Source organism: Hyaena hyaena, unplaced genomic scaffold (genome assembly GCF_003009895.1).
Source record: "Hyaena hyaena isolate Hyena2069 unplaced genomic scaffold, ASM300989v1 scaffold_388, whole genome shotgun sequence".
Taxonomy (NCBI): domain Eukaryota; kingdom Metazoa; phylum Chordata; class Mammalia; order Carnivora; family Hyaenidae; genus Hyaena; species Hyaena hyaena.
In genome coordinates this window covers 1,593,381-1,611,633 of record NW_024081021.1, presented here as the reverse complement: position 1 = coordinate 1,611,633, position 18,253 = coordinate 1,593,381, and the positions used below count along the sequence as shown (strand labels likewise).

General features: G+C 43.7%; 1 protein-coding gene across 3 annotated transcripts in view; it reads left to right on the top strand.

Annotated features, from left to right (window-relative positions):
* The window catches only part of THUMPD2 (THUMP domain containing 2), a 35,665-nt gene extending 28,944 nt beyond the window's left edge, over positions 1-6,721 (top strand). For 2 of the 3 annotated variants that reach the window (XM_039251264.1, XM_039251265.1), the window contains exons 9-10: positions 2,742-2,850; positions 5,792-6,721. In XM_039251264.1, coding sequence (XP_039107195.1) covers positions 2,742-2,850; positions 5,792-6,122 — 440 coding nt within the window. In that variant the 3' untranslated portion in view covers positions 6,123-6,721. Of the gene's footprint in view, positions 1-2,741; positions 2,851-5,791 lie in introns of those variants that run through there. The other variant, XM_039251266.1, reaches the window with a different exon arrangement.
* Positions 6,722-18,253: the final 11,532 nt, after the last annotated feature.

The following is an 18,253-nucleotide window of genomic DNA, read 5'->3' as shown; positions in this document are numbered from 1 at the left end:
GAGAACCGCTGCTGGAGGAAGAGACGATCGAGGCCCACATGGGAGCAGTGGCCCTGCACGCACCTGGGGGGCCGTGAGAAGGAAGTGCCGTGTTCTCCAGAGGCCCTTTGAAGGGTCCTGGCCCACTGGTCTTGAGCTGGCCATCATCTGCCTGTACACCCATGGAGAACACTGTACTTAATCACCAGTCATTGAGCGCTCACTGTGTGCCAGGCCCTACCCTGAATGCTTTCCATAAATGACCTCGCTCATTACCTTCTGAGATGGCTACCCTCACCCCACTTTACAGATGAGGAAACTGAGGCAGCCATTTCCCAAAGTCTGGTAGCTCGTGAGTGGCAGATGCAAGGTGTGTGATGGCGGGTACTGCCTGCACTCTCAGTCACATCAACAAAAGCTTATTTTATGCTCTATTGGAAGATAGCATTGCTTAGTTCTGGAACTTTTTGAAAAAAAAATGTATTCGGTTTAAGTTTATTCCTTCCACTTCTAAAATTACTTAAAGCAGTTTAGCAAATTATATAATACAGAGTAGGAAAGTTGCAAATAAAAATAGAGACTGACAGAAGAAAAAAAATGTTACCAAACTGAACAAACTGGGCAGCTAGCGTGTGTGTGTGTGTGTGTGTGTGCGCGCGCGCGCGCGTGCACACCCAAGAAAGACATGGGCTCACACTCTAGAGTCAACTGCTGCATTGCACTGTTTCTCCTGTATAAAATATCTGATAACCATCATTGCCTTCATCATACATTGCCTTGAGTAGTCCTGCATAAAGTATAGAAATGGTATTTAAATGTACGTGTCCTGGATCAACACCCTAAAACTAAGTACATGAAGCTAAAATATGACTTAGAAAAAAAAAATTGATGTCTGGCTTTAAAAGAATATTATCCTGATACTTTTTTTTCTAATAACCTATTATTCTTTTTCCTACTAATCTCAAGTAAGGGTTAGAACTAGGAAAGATCAAGTGTTCGTTAGACTTTCCCCGAAAATGGGATTTTTTTGTTTTGTTTTTAAATTTCCAGCCAACAAAAATTTATATGGTATTTAGAAGAGCAAAGGGTATTTAAATTGTGTTCAGTTCTTACTGAATTAAATACTATTCAAAAAATGAAATTTGGGACATCTACCTTAAGAATATATAACTAATTTACATGATGGATGGAGGAAGTAAAATAAGTACAAAGTGAAAAGTACACTCAGAAAATGTGGAAGTTGGGGCTCCTGGGTGGCCCAGTCGGTTAAGTGTCCGACTTCGGTTCAGGTCATGATCTCATGGTTCATGGGTTCGGGCCCCGCGTCAGGCTCTATGCTGACAGCTCAGAGCCTGGAGCCTGCTTCAGATTCTGTGTCTCCCTCTCTCTCTGCCCCTCCCATGCTCATGCTCTGTCTCTCAATAATAAATAAATGTTAAAAAATTAAAAAGGAAAAAAAAAAAGAAAATGTGGAAGTTAAGATTATGTGTATTACCTTCTGGTAACCCAATTTCTGAGAAATATAAAGATGAGAAAAAAATTCAGATTCAGTAATCAAATGCTACATTTACTTTTATTTAGGAATAATGTTCATTTTGTTGATTATTCATTATTTAGCATTTTCTCTAGTCTTAGGATTTATGTAGATATTGTTAACCTTTGGGGTCTCTTTTAAAATTTCAGTGAAAGCTAAGATCATATCCCTTTTAAAAACAGATATACACATGCAAATTTTTTTTTTTTTTACAAATAGTTTATTGTCAAATTAGTTTCCACATAACATCCAGTGCTCATCCCCACGAGTGCCCTCCTCCATGCCCATCCCCCCTCCCCCCTACATCCATCAGTTCTCAGTTTTTGTCAGCCTTCAAGAGTCTCTCATGGTTTGCCTCTCTCCCTTTCCCCCACCATTTCCTCCCTTCTTCTCCCCCTTGTTCCTCTGTTAAGTTCCTCCTAATCTTCCTATACGTGCAAACATATGATATTTGTCCTTCTCTGCCTGACTTATTTCGCTCAGCATAACACCCTCAAGGTCCATCCATGTTGCTACACATGGCCAGATTTCATTTTTTCTCATTGCCATGTAGTATTCCATGGTATAGATAAACCACATCTTCTTGATCCATTCGTCCGTTGATAGACACTTAGGCTCTTTCCATGTTTTGGCTATTGTGGAGAGTGCTGCTATGAACATTGGGGTACATGTGCTCCTTTGCCTCAGCATTTCTATATCCCTTGGGTAAATTCCTAGCAGTGCTATTGCTGGGTCATAGGGGAGTTCTATTATTAATTTTTTGAGGCACCTCCACACTGTTTTCCAGAGGGGCTGTACCAGTTTACATTCCCACCAACAGTTACACATGCAAAATTTTATATGTTAATTATGAAGAGGGAAATGAAAGACAATATAATTTGTAAAAGGTTTTTCTAGACAATTTAATGTATTTCTTCTTGGATCTAGCAACTTTCTATTCATGTAATATGTTTAGAGAATTCAATTTTCTGATTAATTTAAAATTTTGCGTAATTTATGTCATATCACAACAGAAAAACCAATTTTCAAAGAACAGGATATAATAACTTTATCATTTATTTTTTAGTTGAAAAGCTGTTTAGTAACTTGTAATTTTTTGGAGACAATGTTAGTAACCCTAAATTGTATTTAATATGCAAAAATAATACTGCATACTTCAATTTTCTTATATTTAGGTTGTAAATATTTGAACTTAATGTAACAGGATTCTCTGGTTTTTGTATTTCAGACTTGCCATTGCCTTCAGAGAGTGTCGATATTATTATTTCTGACATTCCATTTGGGAAAAAGTTTAAGTTAGAGAAAGACATCAAAAGCATTCTACAAGAAATGGAGAGGTAACTTGTTGAGCTAATTTTCATAGTTTTTGAGTTATTGGTCATTTAACCAAATATATATACTAGTTCTTCAGCTGAGATTTGATTGCATTTTAGTAATTTCTCAGAATTTTTGTAGTTAAATTTTCTAAGGTTTCAAATCAGAAGGTTATAATTGAAATAGTTATTCCATATCATCTTATACTGTATTAAGTTTTATTCCAAAAAAGATACTAATTTTTCATTATTGCCCAAAATCTGAATATCTGGAATAGTGACTTATATTTTAATCACTGAGATAGGTAATTTACATATTATAAACCTCACAAAAACCTCACCTCCTAATGTGTTAATTGGCCACATTTCACAGATGAGAAACTGGGACCCTGAAAGATGAACTTTCTCAAGATCACAGCTACTAAGCCCCACAACAGAACTCACATAAGGAGCATTCAGTATCAGAGAGAGGCTACAACACTGCTGATTGTAAAATGAAAATTCAGAAGTGTTATTCATGTCAGGGGGTCTAAGGTTGGCCTCAGGGAATATAATTCAGGGAAAGTATTTCTTTGAGAAGTTCAAACAGTGAAGGCAGAATATATATTTTTTTTCTGTTCATTTAAGCTGGTAAAGGAGAGAACCTAGAACACATGGAGCAATAAAAAGATATGACCAAGAATTCAAGTCATTAAATTGTCTCAGTGTGCATTTGATAGAGCAAGACGACAGGTAATGAGCCTGTATGTAAATCATGTCACCAGTAGAAACAATGAGCCATGGATTTGGATGGAGAAAATTCAGTGTCAAAGCTGACATTCTGTAAGGAAAATTAAAGCTTGACATGAAGTCCACATCCAGCTAAAACCATGTCACCTCCATCTTGTGAACTGGACTCTACACACTTCTTTTTAGATTATCTTATTTCTAAGCCCCTTCCCCTGCTACACAATTACCTAACCTGCAAGCTGGGCACCACCTGTAATTCAGACATATCCTGAGCACCTGCACTTCCTTCTGCCTGGGAGTACATTCTCCTCAAGCAGACTTTGCAGCCCTGACTTCATATTAAAATCATTTCAGGGGCTTTTGAAAAACAGTGAAGCTCATTTTCCACCCCTTCAGTTTAGTTGGTCTGGAGTAGAACGTGGCTGTATTTCTTAACCCCTCCCAAGGTGATTCTGGCCTGCAGCCTGCGTTCATAACCACAGCCTTTGTGCCCAGTAGGTAATTCACCAGCCATACTATTAAGCCAACTCATAGTGAAATACTAATATGTGTGAGCAATGACTTATATTTAACCTGGACCTTTCCAGAAGAGATTCAAGATTCCCCCCATAATTTGAATGCCTCAGTAGGACCAGTTGAAAGTATATGTATTTGAATATAAGGAACTCCTGTGACCACGCTTCCTTGACACCTACCCACAGCCTTTATGGTTTGATTTTTCACTTTTTATAGTTGGAGGTTTTACATAGGCAGTGCAGCCTAATATGGTATCGTTTGGAGACAAACTTGTCTTGATTCACTGATCGTTTAGATGAGGGAAAGCTACTTCTAAGCTCCTGATATCTTTGTTGGGTGCGGGGGAGATTCCCTTTAACTCTTGCCCCCTAGCTGTCACCTTTCTCCTACCTATACAACCAGACTTCTGGAAAGAATCGTCTACACTTGACATCTGTGCTTCCTCCCCTTCCAGTCCCACTTCGATTCTGGCAGACCCGCATTTGCTCCTGCTCTCAGCTAAGATTGCTGTCCCCGGGCTCACTGATGGCCTCGTGTGGTCCTAATCCGTTAGTCCTGTAGCGTCAGACACCGTGGAGACCATCCCGTCCTGAAAGGGTACACCTTTGGCTTCCGTGCCGTCACCGTTGTCCAGCCTTTCTCCTAGGATTCTGTCCCATGGCCCCTCCCTCCTCTCTCCTTCCTTAACTGTGAAGCCTCTGTGCCTTGGCCCTTTTTCTCTTCTCACTCTAACCTGCCTCCCCAGGAGATGTCATCCACTGTCACAGCTTCATGCACTGTGTGCTCTTGACAACTCCGAAGTCTCTACCTCGAGCCCTGGTCTTCTGTTGCCTCCAGGCTGTACATCCAACTGGCGACTGGAACTCAGGCCGCCCTTTTCCTTAGGTCCCCCAGCACATTCCAGACAGCACTCTTTTCCTCCCTCCTCCTCCACCCGTCTGATTCAGCCTCACGCTGAGTTTCTTCCAGTGCCTCCTCCTCCTCACCTCTTCCTTTCTGCTGTGTTTCTGCCTCCAGCTCCCTGCCTCGCTCCGGCCCCTTGCTGTCACTTGGCCTGGCTCACTCCCGCTTGTCCTTAACTCACGGTGCACATTCGGGACCCAGCTAACGTGTTCCCAGGGTACCTCGGACTTGCCCAGAGGGTAGCGTTTGGCACCCTCTGGAATTCTCTACTCGCCTCTCGCCCACTGTCAGTAATCTCTTGAGCAGCTCTGAGGACTGTGTGTTCACTCGTCACTTTTTCCACATAGAAGTGCTCCACAGAATTTGGTCCAGTGACCGAGTAATTCTCCTCAACAGGCTGACATTCTGAGGTCTCCCGTTCCTTTGCTGATCTTCCCTCTTGTCATTCCTTTGTCCGTGTCCGCACTCTTTCCGGTGCTTTTCTTCTGCCATCAGCCTAGTATATGCTGATCCTATAGGATTCTTTCATTTGCCTTTTCCTTTGTACAATCACTTATTAGAATGTGACTATGAATTACTTTGAGGCTTGCCTTTTAAGTAGAGTAAAAATAGATAATTAAAGCAGATTTGTGCTTGTGATTCCATAATTACTATAATGAATATGCAGTATGGAAGATACTACCTAATTATCAAAACCTTGTGTTTAAATAGATAAAATTAAATTTCAAATTAAAAACACCAAATATTTTAAATAAAGTGGGATTGTTTGTTGTCTAAAAAGAAAGACTCATACCAATTATCATTTTTTTTGTCACAGAGTGCTTCACATCGGCGGAACCATTGTACTGTTGCTCAGCGAGGAGCACCACAGGCGCCTCAAAGATGGCGAACAGAGCAGCAGCCCTTTGAATCCCAGGAGCAGCCACACAGATGAACCTGAACCTGGAGTCAAAAAGCGCTTGAATCCTGGAGAAAAAACTGGCATATCAGAGACCGTGTCATTGTCCTTCGAAGCCACTAGCCAGGAGTGCTTGGACAGAATGCCACCGTTTGGCTCTTTAGTGCCAGTGGAATGCCACAAGGTTAGCCTTGGGAGGACGGATGCATTCATATGCAAATACAGGAAGCTGCACTCTTCTGGACTCTAGCAGGCCAGCACCAGGTTCAAGTCCTCGTACATCAGGTACGTCAGCCATGCGGCGGCGAAGGTGGCTGTCTTGGGATCTCGATGGGGCCACAGAGTTTCCGGGAAGCAGACTCCCCCGAAAGGCAGGACGCGCTCCAGCCTCATCCTCAGAAGAGCCAAAAGTTGCCAACAAAGACCAATGAATGAATATTCCTACGAAAGGACCCTCAAATTTTGTATTCCATCGGAATGTGAGCAGTTGCGCTCAGGCGGCACTGGCTCCGAGCTGGAGCTGCAACTTCGAGCACAGGTTTTCAGAGGTTCCCATGAAGTGCATTGCACTCATCACAGGGCTCACGATATTTTCACTATCAGGGTTTTTTTAACGTAGAAGCTTTGATGTGTTACTTCTTTTGATATTAAACTTGGTTCTTAAGCCTATAATTTTCCTCTCCATTGGAATGAAAATAATTTTTATTTGCAACACCTTTTATATGTCCCGTATTCTGTAAAACATTAATGGGAATAACCGCAATAAGAATCAAGCCAGTATCCTCCAACATGATAGAAAATAAAGTTTGCTCTTTTTCTAAAAACATTAACAAATGTTTTTAAATGTCACCCCTCTCTTATTTAAATGAAATGCCTTCCTTGTGTTTACTACTTGAGAAGATCTTAATAGAAAGTTGATGCAGGGGCACCTGGGTGGCTCAGTCCGATAAGCGTACAACTTCGGCTCAGGTCATGATCTCACAGTTCCTGGTTCAAGCCCCACATCAGGCTCTGTGCTGATAGCTCGGGGTCTGCGTCAGATTCTGTGACTCCTCCTCTCTCTTTGCCCCTCCCCCGATCACACTGTGTGTCTCTCAAAAACAAATAAAACATTAAAAAAATTAAAAGGAAAGTTGATGCAAATACGATTTTCTTTTTTTTTTTTTTTTTTCCAGTAAAGTAGTAACTTGGGTTCTTGGCTGTTTTAGTACTATTTGAACGACCTTTCCATGTTTAGGAAATTTCTCACCTTGTGAATCCCACCTCTCCAAATTAGAAGCAGAAGACTTCTTTTCCAGCTGGGGTGTGGCATGTAACCTTGGCCCAGCGTCAGGCTAGGTCCACTAATCCGTCTGGGGCTAGTGGGGGCACCTGTGATCAATGGAATTTATTTATTTATTTACTTACTTACTCACTCACTTGCCTGAAAGTAATTCACAGTAATCCCAGCGGGACCTAGCCTATCACACGTTCATACAACAAGTATTTATCGCACACCTATTATCTACCAAGGCATTGTTCACGTCCGTGCCAGAGATCCTTGCCCCATAGAACAACACTCTAGTAGGGGAGAGAGATAAGAAACAGTAGACCTAATAATTTATTTGATGGATTAGAAGGTGATACGTGTGGGTCTGGGGAAATGAAAGCAGAGCAAAGGTTAGGGAAACACAGGGAGATGGGGCTAGAAGTGTTTTCCGTTTTCAAATAGGTAAGCCTTGTTGAGAATATGAGATTTGAGCAAACTTAAAGGACATGGAAGAGTGTTCCGGCACATGGAACAGCCAGTTGCAAAGCCCATGAAACAAGAGCCTGCCTGACGTGTTTGAGGAACAGCAGAGAGGAAATCTGGCTCGAGCAGAGTGAAAGAGGGGGAGAAAGAGGTTGAAGAGAGGTGAGTGGTGGTGGCGGCTGGTTAGACCATGGGGGAACTTTAAAAGACTTTTAGGAGGACTGACTTTGACTTAAAACTATCGGAGTGGTTTGAACAAGTAGAAATCTAACATACATTTTACAGAATCACTGTGACAGCTGTATTGTGGACACGCAAAGGTGAAAGCAGACCCGTTGGGAGTTTTTTGCAATAACCCAAGCAAGAGAAAACGGTCACGTGCCCCAGGGCAGTGGCAGTAGAGGCAGTAAAGCAGCTGGATACTGAATATTTTGGTTCTTAAGCCGGGGGATCTGTGGCTGTGTTTGATGTGTGGTGTGATAAGTGGAGAGGAGACAGGAGTGGCTATGAGATGTCTGACCAAGCGCCCTGACCAGTGGAATTTCCGTCAACTGATGGGGAAAGGCTGCAGAAGGGGGCAGGTTGGGTGTGAGAAGGCAGAAGCCCATTTTTAGACTTGCTGGCTTTTGAGATGCCCATTAAATATCCCAGTGGGGGTGTTGAGTAGGCAATTGAATAGAGGAGTCCAAAGTTTAAGAAGTTCTGCCCTAGAGTTATAAATTGGGGGATTTTCAGGGGCACCTGGGTGGCTTAGTCAGTTAGGCGTCCAACTTTCGCTTAGGTCATGATCTCGCGGTTCGTGGGTTCGAGCCCCGCGTCGGGCTCTGTGCTGACTGCCAGCTCAGAGCCTGGAGTCTGTTTCAGTCTGTGACTCCCTCTCTCTCTGACCCTCCCCTGCTCACGCTGTCTCTCTCTCTCTCTCTCCTAGAAATAAATAAAACATTTAAAAAAATAAATAAATTGGGGGATTTTCAGCATATTGGTGCCATGAAACTGGATGCGATCGTCGAAAGACTAAATGGAGGAGAAGGAAGAACAGGGCTGAGCCCTATGTTCCTCCAACACTAAGAGGTCAAGAGAAGGGGAGGAGTCTGCAAAGGGGACTGAGAAGAAATAACCAGTGAGGCAGGAGGAAAAGGAGTGATTGCCTGGATGGCAAATGAGCAACAGGTCTGGAGGAGGAAGTGCTCTAGATAAGATAAGGGCTAGAAATTGACCCTTGGGTTTAGCAATGAGATTATTAGTGAGAGTTTTGGTGGAGTGTGGAGGGAACAAAGTCACACCAGGTTGGAATTAAGAGAAAATAGGGAAGGTTCTGGAGATCATGAGTACAAACAACTCTTGCAACTAGTTTTGCTGAAAAGGGAGCAAAGAATGGAGTTAGTAGGTGGGTTAGGGATGTGGAATCGAGACTAAATTTTTTTAAGATGGGAAAAGTAGCAACAAGTTTTTCATATTGAAGAGAATGTTCCGGGAAAGGCGGAAAATTCATGAGGTAGGAAAAGGCTAAATGCTGCAGTGTCCTTGAAAAGGGGGTTGGACCACATTCCACACGTAGGGGAATTAGCGTTCGATAAGAGTATGAATAATTTCTCCATGGTTACGAGTGGGAAGGCGGCACACAGGCATTTCTGCGATAACGTGATAAATGTGCTCCTGAAAATTTCTTATTCTCAAATTCATGCACTAAAAATAACAGAATTCATGGAAGAAACATGGGGGAGACCTGTCCAACTTTGGAAATTGCACACCAACAAAAGCACCAATTAACATAGTTTAAAAGAGCTTGTCACATTCCTAATAAAGTTGACCCTTGAACAACACAGGGATTAGTTGACCCTTTTTGACAACACAGTCAAAAATCCACATATAATTTCGTCCAAGTCCTCAACAACTTAACTACTAATAGCCTCCTGTTGAACTGACTCCTTGCCAATAACATAAATAACTGATTAACGCATTATTTTGTTGTATGTATTATATGCTGGGTTCGTACATTAAAGTAAGCTAGAGAGAAGAAATGTTATTCAGAAAGCCATAAGGAAGAAAAAACACACTTGTAGCTCTGTAGGTACATTTATGGAAAACAAAGTATAGGCTGGTTGGGTGAGCAGGTCAAGGGCAGTGGCAGCAGGAGCCCACAGTCTGGTGGCCTTGGCTTAGCAGCAACAGCCACAGGGCAGGCCTGTGGGTAGTGACATGGGCCAAGTACATGCCTCCCAGCAGGTGTACCTCCACTGTCCCCCAGGGAGGGGTCTGCACCTGGCCCAGCAGAGGCCCCAGCCCTGGAGCTTGCGCAAGGAGGACGGAGGCGGGGCGTCCCAGGCTAAGCTGCTGCAGCACTGTCCCCGCCTTCCGGGCATGGTCCTCCACTGCAGCCTGGGCTCCTGCTCACCAGCCCACGCCCTCCGCCCAGCCACCCTATCAGACAGCACAGCCTTGCCTGGTCCCGGGCACCTGGGGTTTGCTGATGGCCTCGGGTGGCAGTCATGACCTCTGCACTCTTCGCCTTGGATTTGGTCCCGAGGAGACTGAGGTGGGCAGTTGTAAATAAATGCCTTGCAGCTTTCGCTGTCACGTCAAAGGGGACCCCTGCTGTTCGAAACCCTGTTGTTCAAGGGTCAACTGCACATCAGTAAATAAAGGATTTCGCCTTTCCAAGAAGCGGGCAAAGGCAGCTTGATAGAATTTGGTAGGAGGAATGGTAGAAGGAGCTATGGACGCAATAAGCACTTCCAAGACAGAACCTGTAGCCCAACAGCCCCAGGAAGAGGATACAGTGAAAAGGACTCACATAAAGTACCTGATCCTTTGGCAGTTTGCTCATTCAGCTCACTCCACTGGTGTCTTCACATTCGGCAGCTCTTATCTGGTGGCACAAAATATTATTGGGGGAAACCACTCATGAACGGACCCAATTTCCCCATTATAGTGACATCACCCCCCACCTAGCAATAATATTTGAGTTAATGCCTATTACAGAAGCACACACTGTAGAACAGACTGTAAGTGGGAGCAGATGCCGGGAGGGGGGCGGACGTGGTGGTGGTAGGACTCTGGAAGTTCTCTTCTGCCTGCTTCAGTTTCCTCAGTGAGAAAGTACGTGGTAATGTCCCCAGACATTATGCCTGGAACGGAGCCCTCAGCAAATGCAGAATCCCGACAATGGCTTCCAAAGCGTGGAGTGAGGGGGTCTGTTATTGGAGGGCCTCCCAGGGCTCCCCCTTCCTGCCATAATGGCCAAACAAAAGCAATAGTTCCTTTGTAGAAACTACGACTATTAGTGCCATTCAGAAGAAAGATGCACAGTTGCCTCGTGGAATTCCTTGGCACCAGAAGGCAATTGGTGTCACTTCGGGTTTGTTGTTCTGACTCATTTACCTTTAATGGAGCCTTGCGCAGGAGAGGGAGCTCTCCGGCTGGTCCTGGCCCCCTGTGGCCAGCTCTCCGCCCTTGCCCTGATGACCCAGCGGATCTAATGGTGCTCAGAATGCCTGTGACCCACCTGACTGCTGTGTGGAGCCAGCAGCAAGTCCTAATAGGGGAAGTTATAGCTGTTGCCTCTTCGCTTTTGGAGCAAAGCCAAGCTCTCTTGTGCATGTAATTATTCTCCTTTCAGAAAGAACTCTTGGCTGACCTACTGAGGGCTTGACCACAGGGCACTTGGTGACCCTGACCTACACTGACCACCCTGAACTGAGAGTGATTTTTCTTAATGTTTATTTTTATTTTTGAGAGAGTGAGAGGACACAAGTGGGGGAGGGGCAGAGAGAGAGGGAGACAGAGGACCTGAACAGCAGAGAGTGCAACGTGGGGCTTGAACTCACTAACCGTGAGATTATGACCTGAGCCAAAGTCAGGCGATTAACCGACTTGGTCCCCTAGGCGCCTCTAACTGAGAGTGATTTGATCCACCAAACCAAAGTTCAGTGAACCCAGCCCACCAGCACGTTTCCATCAGATGGAAGTGGGATATATCAGCACCATGGCTGATGGACCTCATGAGCTACAGAATAGTCGGCACATTATCCTGCAATGTCCCTTCTGCCTCCTACGCTGCTACCCTCCCTCACAACCATGTTCCCCGGGGGAAGAATTCCCACTGAGGAGTTTGCCAAAGAGGAAAAAAGTCAAGTCTGGCTTGTAGACTGTTCTGCAAATTTTGCTGGCACCCCCTGGGGCTGAGAGACAGTGGGGAAAGGAAATGTTCCCAGGGAGCAGAACCTGGAATAGCCCACACGATACGCTTTCCCTGGAAGAAGAGAGAGCCTGAGAGGCAGGCACTCACCATGTCACGTTAGTGGTCCCCAGCTTGAAGGTATGGTCAGCGACATGAAAGAAGGTCTGGGGAAAAAGAACGGGATGGACCTCTCAGAGCAGGGCCCAGTCTATGGAAGAATATTTGTGTCACACTGGAATGGTCCCAAAAGCTACCACTGAGGAGGAGGTTCTGAGTACGCAGGTGGAAGATCGCCTGCCTTGTACCTTCCCTTTTGCCCTAGCCACCCTTGCTCAGTGGCTTCATGGACAAAGTAGCTGTGGTTTCAGGAATGGAATAGAGACAGAGCATTGGCCCAACAAGGGCTTCTCCACTCCAAGTGTCTGTTGCCACTGCTGATGAACTTTCAGGAGCAGTGACCAGCCTGAGACCTGCTATAATGCCGCACTCAGCGGGGAACATTATAGTGGAGACCCCTTCCATTGGGGAGAGGGCAATAACTTGTCCTCAAGGAATAACGAGTCATTCTGGGTGTGGATTCTCAGGCCAGCAGCACCTGTCATGGACCTCACCAAACTCTCTTACTCAGCATCGTTTATTTCCAGGCAGCAATGCTTCTCACCGGAGTTCAGTTACAGCGATGGGAGGGAGACGACAAGGCCTATGCTCAGAGGACTTCTTACCATGTACCCCACCCCCTGAAACAGAAGGTCCCATGGCATGGTGGGACGCTCCACGACTGTGCTCTCCTTTCCAGAGATCATTCCTCGGGAGGGTGCAGTGCCTCGCTTCAGGATGCGGTGTGTGCTATGACCCAGCGACCAATAGATGGTGCTCTTTCTCCCAAAATCGGAAGAAAGGGGCCAAAGGGTGAAAGTGGGAGGGGTGCCTGTTACCGTATCACCTCTAATTAAGCAAGCACCAAAATGGAACCCACTTTCTGGAAGGGTGGTAGAATAAGGAGCTGGTCCCAAGGGTCAGCAGGGACAGAGGGCAGAATTCAGGGACCAACATCAATGGTGCGAGCTGTGGTATGGGTGTCGAGCAGAGGCGGCAAGGGTCACCAAGGCGACAATCCCATCATACGGTTTGGGAGGTGTTCCTGGTCATTTAGCCGACCGGACAGATTTCCTGGCCCTCTTAAACACCTTAATATATTTTAAAGTAAACTTCTTTTCTTCTAAACCACCTAAAGCAGATTCTGTTGATGCCAGCTGGGAGCTCTGTCCCACACACTTCGGTCACTGAGCTCACTCCTGTCGTGCGGGGGGGGGGGGGGGGGGGGACCTGCCCCAGCCTCACCACTGCTTCCATACGATTTGCATTCTCCCTGTGGCCATATTTTCAAGTCTCAACTTTCTGTTTTGCGGCCCCTTCCCAAATTACTTTCACAATGTTTTGGCCTCTCGAAGATTTTTAACAATACAGTCTTTTTTATTCTGTTTCTAAGCTTTCTTTTCATCTTGAGGAGAAAAAAAAATACATGTGGGGGTGGATATCTTTGTGTGTGTAACCAAGATGCAGTAAATGACAGATAGAAAAATGTGTTTCTTCGTGGACTTGAATGACAGCAGCAGAGATTGTCGGAGGTGGTTGTTCTAATGATCTTAGTGTCTTTCACAGAATTAAATCATGGTTTCAGGTTCTGCAAAAGCGTCTTTAATATCAAATGCATAAAGCAATAAAGCTTTTTGAGGTTTTTCCAGAATTTGAAATGATCTTTTAGCTGGGAATAGTTTACAGCATTTTTCCCTTTTGGTACAAGGCATGGCACATAAGAACGCTTAATATTTCTTGAACTAAATTGTATTGGCTCCTGTTAGAGGGGAACAAATAAATGCTTGTAGGTTTGTAGGTCTGAGGACAGTGAAGGGACATTCAGAAAGCCATGCAAGAGAGGGACGGCTGTCCGGGGGATACCTGCTTCCTATATAACCTGAGAAGCTAAGTCTCGTCAGGGATTCAAGATATATTGATTTTCAAGAGGAATCACTCACTTAGATATAAGGTAAATATGATTGTCAAAGTGCTATGCAGGAAAGCCTTTGAACTAAAATTAGTTGAGATGTAAGGTCTTCCCACAGAAATCATGGTCATTAGGAAATCTTAAGTGTGGGGCACCTGGGTGGCTCAGTCGGTTAAGCATATGACTCGATTTCAGCTCAGGTCATGATCTCACGGTTTATGGGCTCGAGCCCCAAGTTGGGCTCTGTGCTGCTGGTGTGGAGTCTTCTTGGGATCCTCTCCCTCTTTCTGCCCCTCTCCAGCTCCCTCTCTCTGTCTCTCTCCCTTCCTCTCTCTCAAAATAAATAAACTAAAAAGAAATCTCAAGTGAATATTTTTATACATGTTATACCAACACTATTTCCTATAGTGTATGTAGCCTTTTCTATTCTCCTATTTGTTCACTCACTTATTTATGCCTTCGTTCACTGAGCTATCAAGCATTTACTGAGTCCTTGCTATGTATCAGGCTCCAGAGATGCTCCTTGGTAGACTGGCCTTGCCTGAAATGCTGCCATGACATCTCTCCAGAAAGAGAGGCAGATGTGGAGGGAGGTGGGGTGCCAGCCGAAAGTCTGAGTATACGGGAGAAAGGATTAGCCCTGACCTCTGGAAGTGGGGGGACAAAACCATTCTCAGAAAAAGCTTGACCAAGAAAGATGAACGAAATCCAGGAAAACGTATGAATGACAAGCAATGGAAGTTGAAAAAAACAACTGAAAACAAGCCTAGATACCAGAAGAACTCAGCGTTCTTCGTCTTTCACTTAAATTCCATGAATTTATTGTGTTCAAGAGAATCAGATGTGAAGTATAATTTTGCCATCTGAATGCCACAATCATTTAATATTGTCAGTTTTCATCAAGTTCTTTCAGTGGGTAACTGCCTTCTCGAGGGTGTAACAAAGGAAAGTAATTATTCCAGGTCCCCTCCCTGCCCAACCCCCTCTCTCTTACTAATTATTTCTACCACTTTGTGGTCACTCTACCAGCTGCCATTTTGTGACTCTGTCCTTGATACCTCCACACTATTTGAGATTAAGGTTGTCTCGGAAGAGTGGATGCATTAACCTCGTGTTCGGCCTGTGTGCTCCAAATGTCCAGTACTGGCCTTTGGATATTAACACGGAAACCAAGGAAAATTCATTCACTGAGACAGAAGGTTTTTGTTTTTAATTTTGTGTAAGTCAGATATATCACTCCCCTGCTCAAAAGACTCCAATGACATTTCATTTTACTCAGAATAAAACTTGGTGTCCCGATCTGGCCTCTGGCTTCATCTCTAACACTCTTTCCTTCTGTCCCCACTATTTTCCTCACCATCTCTCTTTCTCTTCCTAGCCCCTCCCCCCAGCACAAGTGACTTGTTTGGTTATTGTCTGTCTTTCTGGCTATTTCAATGACAGCTCCTAAGGGGAGTGGCTTTGCTGACTTGCTCACATGATTCCCCACACCGAAGTCAATCGCTGGCATATACCAGTCACTCAGTATAGATCTGATAGATAAATGACCACACACAGGTTACTTTTCAAGGTCATCTGCCAACCAAGTGAACAAACCAGAAAGTTCCAGGATGCTAGACCAAGTTCCCCCTTGCCTGAACCAAATCCATGCATTCCAATGTCACCAAGGGAAAAGGAAAAGATTTTCAACTGTTATTCCCTGAGGGAAGATTTTTTTTTCCTTTGCAACATTGCGATGTATGGAATCATGCAACACAGAGCCAGCTGCTCAATCGTTCCTAGGTAAAAGCTTGACATTTTCTGTGACACCCTTCTTGATTATGTAGGCGTATCAGACCCACAGGCTGATTGCTTTAAAAATAATGAAATCGCACTAAATTCCATCTTAACCCTTTGCATTCTTCACTCTTCTGGCTCCCTGTAGGAACTGGTATTTTACACAAGGTTGAGAGAAGGGTGTGTTCATGTGTCCTGCACCACACGGCTGCCTGTGGCTCTCGGGGCTCTGCCCTTCAACCCACCTCCCCTCACTCTGCCTCAGACATTCCTTCCTCACTTTGTTCCAATCCTCTTGAAAACCATTCCCCATTCCTGTGAACGCTCTTTAAACTGTTACTTTATTTGGAAAATTCTTTGTTTAAGAACTGGCTCATCCTTTGAATCAATAGTGCATTAATCACTCATGTTATCTCCCCCAGATTACCTTTCACAGTTGGTTTAGTTTCATTTTATTTGAGAAACAGCGTTGGCATGATAGTGATTTACTGTAGTCACCGCATATAAAGCAGAGGCTACTGCTTCATCTACGTGTTTGCAGAAATACAGATACTGAGCTATGTGGACCTCAAAACCTACTTAGCTCACTAGCTAGAGAGTTCAACACCTTGCCAGAGACTGGCCAAGAGACTTTAGGTTATTGTTCAGAGTATCAGTTTCCTCTATTTTCGACAGGAATGGCAGTCAGAGCCTCCATATATCTCCCAAGGCTTGTCTTGAGGCTTTGTTTTGAAGTCACGGCACAGGACCAACTTCTTAAAGAGAAACAGAAAATGAAGTACCCTCCTTGATGTGTAATAAGAAACGTGGAAGATGTCCTTGTATTGATTCAACATCAGATAGCTTCATTCCATTGTTTGTGTAATTTACATGCTATGTTGTCATTTTTTAATGTTTATTTATATTTTTAAGGTTTTATTTATTTTTGAGTATGAGATGGGGAGGGGCAGAGAGAGAGGGACACACAGAATTCGACGGAAGCTCCAGGTTCTGAGCTGTCAGCACAGAGCCTGATGCAGGGCTTGAACTTGTCAACCATGAGATCATGACCTGAGCCAAAGTCAGATGCTTAACAGACTGAGCCACCCAGGCACCCTTATTTATTTATGTTTTATGATGTAAAGTTTTTTTCATTTTTCACAGTGAAAACATTCACCTTATTTTTAAAAGTATTTCATTTTTAAAAATTTTATTTTTATTTTGGAAAAATATCTATTCATGTCTTTTCCCCATTTTTTCATGGGATTATCTGTTTTTTGGGTGTTGAGTTTGCTAAGTTCTTTACAGATTTTGGATAGTAACCTTTTATCTGAGATGTCATTTGCAAATATCTTCTCTCATCCCATTGGTTGCCTTTTAGTTTTGTTAATTGTTTCCTTCGCTGTGCAGAAGCTTTCTATCTTGACGAGGTCTCAATAGTTCATTGTTGCTTTTGTTTCCCTTGCCTCCAGGATATGTAAGTTAAGAAGTTGCTGCCACCGAGTTCAAAGAGGTTGTTGCCTGTTTTCTCCTCTAGGATTTTGATGGCTTCCTGTCTTACGTTTAAGTCTCTCATCCATTTTGAGTTTATTTTTGTGTATAGTGTAAGAAAGTGGCCTAGGTTCATTCTTACGCATTTTGTGTTCAGTTTTCCCAAAACCATTTGCTGAAGGGACTGTCTTTTTTCCATTAGATATTCTTTCCTCCTTCGTCAAAGATTAGTTAGCCATACGTTTGTGGGTCCATTTCTGGGTTCTCTGCTCTGTCCCATTGACCTATGTGTCTGTTTTTGTGCCAGCACCATACTGTCTTGATGATTACAGCTTTGTAATACAGCTTAAAGTCTGCAATTGTGATGTCTCTAGCTTTGGTTTTCTTTTCCAGGATTGGTTTGGCTATTCGGGGTCTTTTCTGATTCCATACAAATTTTAGGATTTTTTGTTCCAGCTCTGTGAAGAATGCTGGTGTTAATCTGATAGGGGTTGTATTGAATATGTAGATTGCTTTGAGTAGTATTGACATTTTAACAGTATTTGTTCTTTCAATCCACCAGCATGGAATGCTTTTTCCATTTGTGCGTGTGTGTCTTCTTCAATTTCCTTTATAGTTTTCAGTGTATAGATTTTTCACCTCCTGGTTACATTTATTCCTAGGTATTTTATGGTTTTTAGAGCAATTGTAAATGGGATCAATTCCTTGATTTCTATTTCTGCTGCTTCATTATTGGCATATAAAAATGCAACCAATTTCTGTACATTGATTTTATATCCTGTGACTTTCCTGAATTCATGCATCAGTTATAGCAGTTTTTTTGGTGGAGTCTTTTGGGTTTTCCACTTAAGTGTGATGTCATCTGCAAACAGTGAAAGGTTGACATACTCCTTGCCAACTTGGATACTTTTTATTTCTTTGTGTTGCCTGATTGCTGAGGCTAGGACTTCCAATACTATGTTAAACAACAGTGGTGAGAGTAGACATCCTTGTCGTCTTCCTGAGCTTAGGGGGAAAACTCTCTGTTTTTCCCCATTGAGGATGACATTTGTGGTGGGTCTTTTTTAGTATAGCTTTTATGAACTTGAGGTACAATGCTTCTATCCCTACATTCTTGAGAGTTTTTATCAAGAAAGAATGCCATATTTTGTCAAATGCTTTCTATGCATCGATTGAGAGGATCATGTGGTTCTTGTCCTTTCTTTTATTGATGTGACG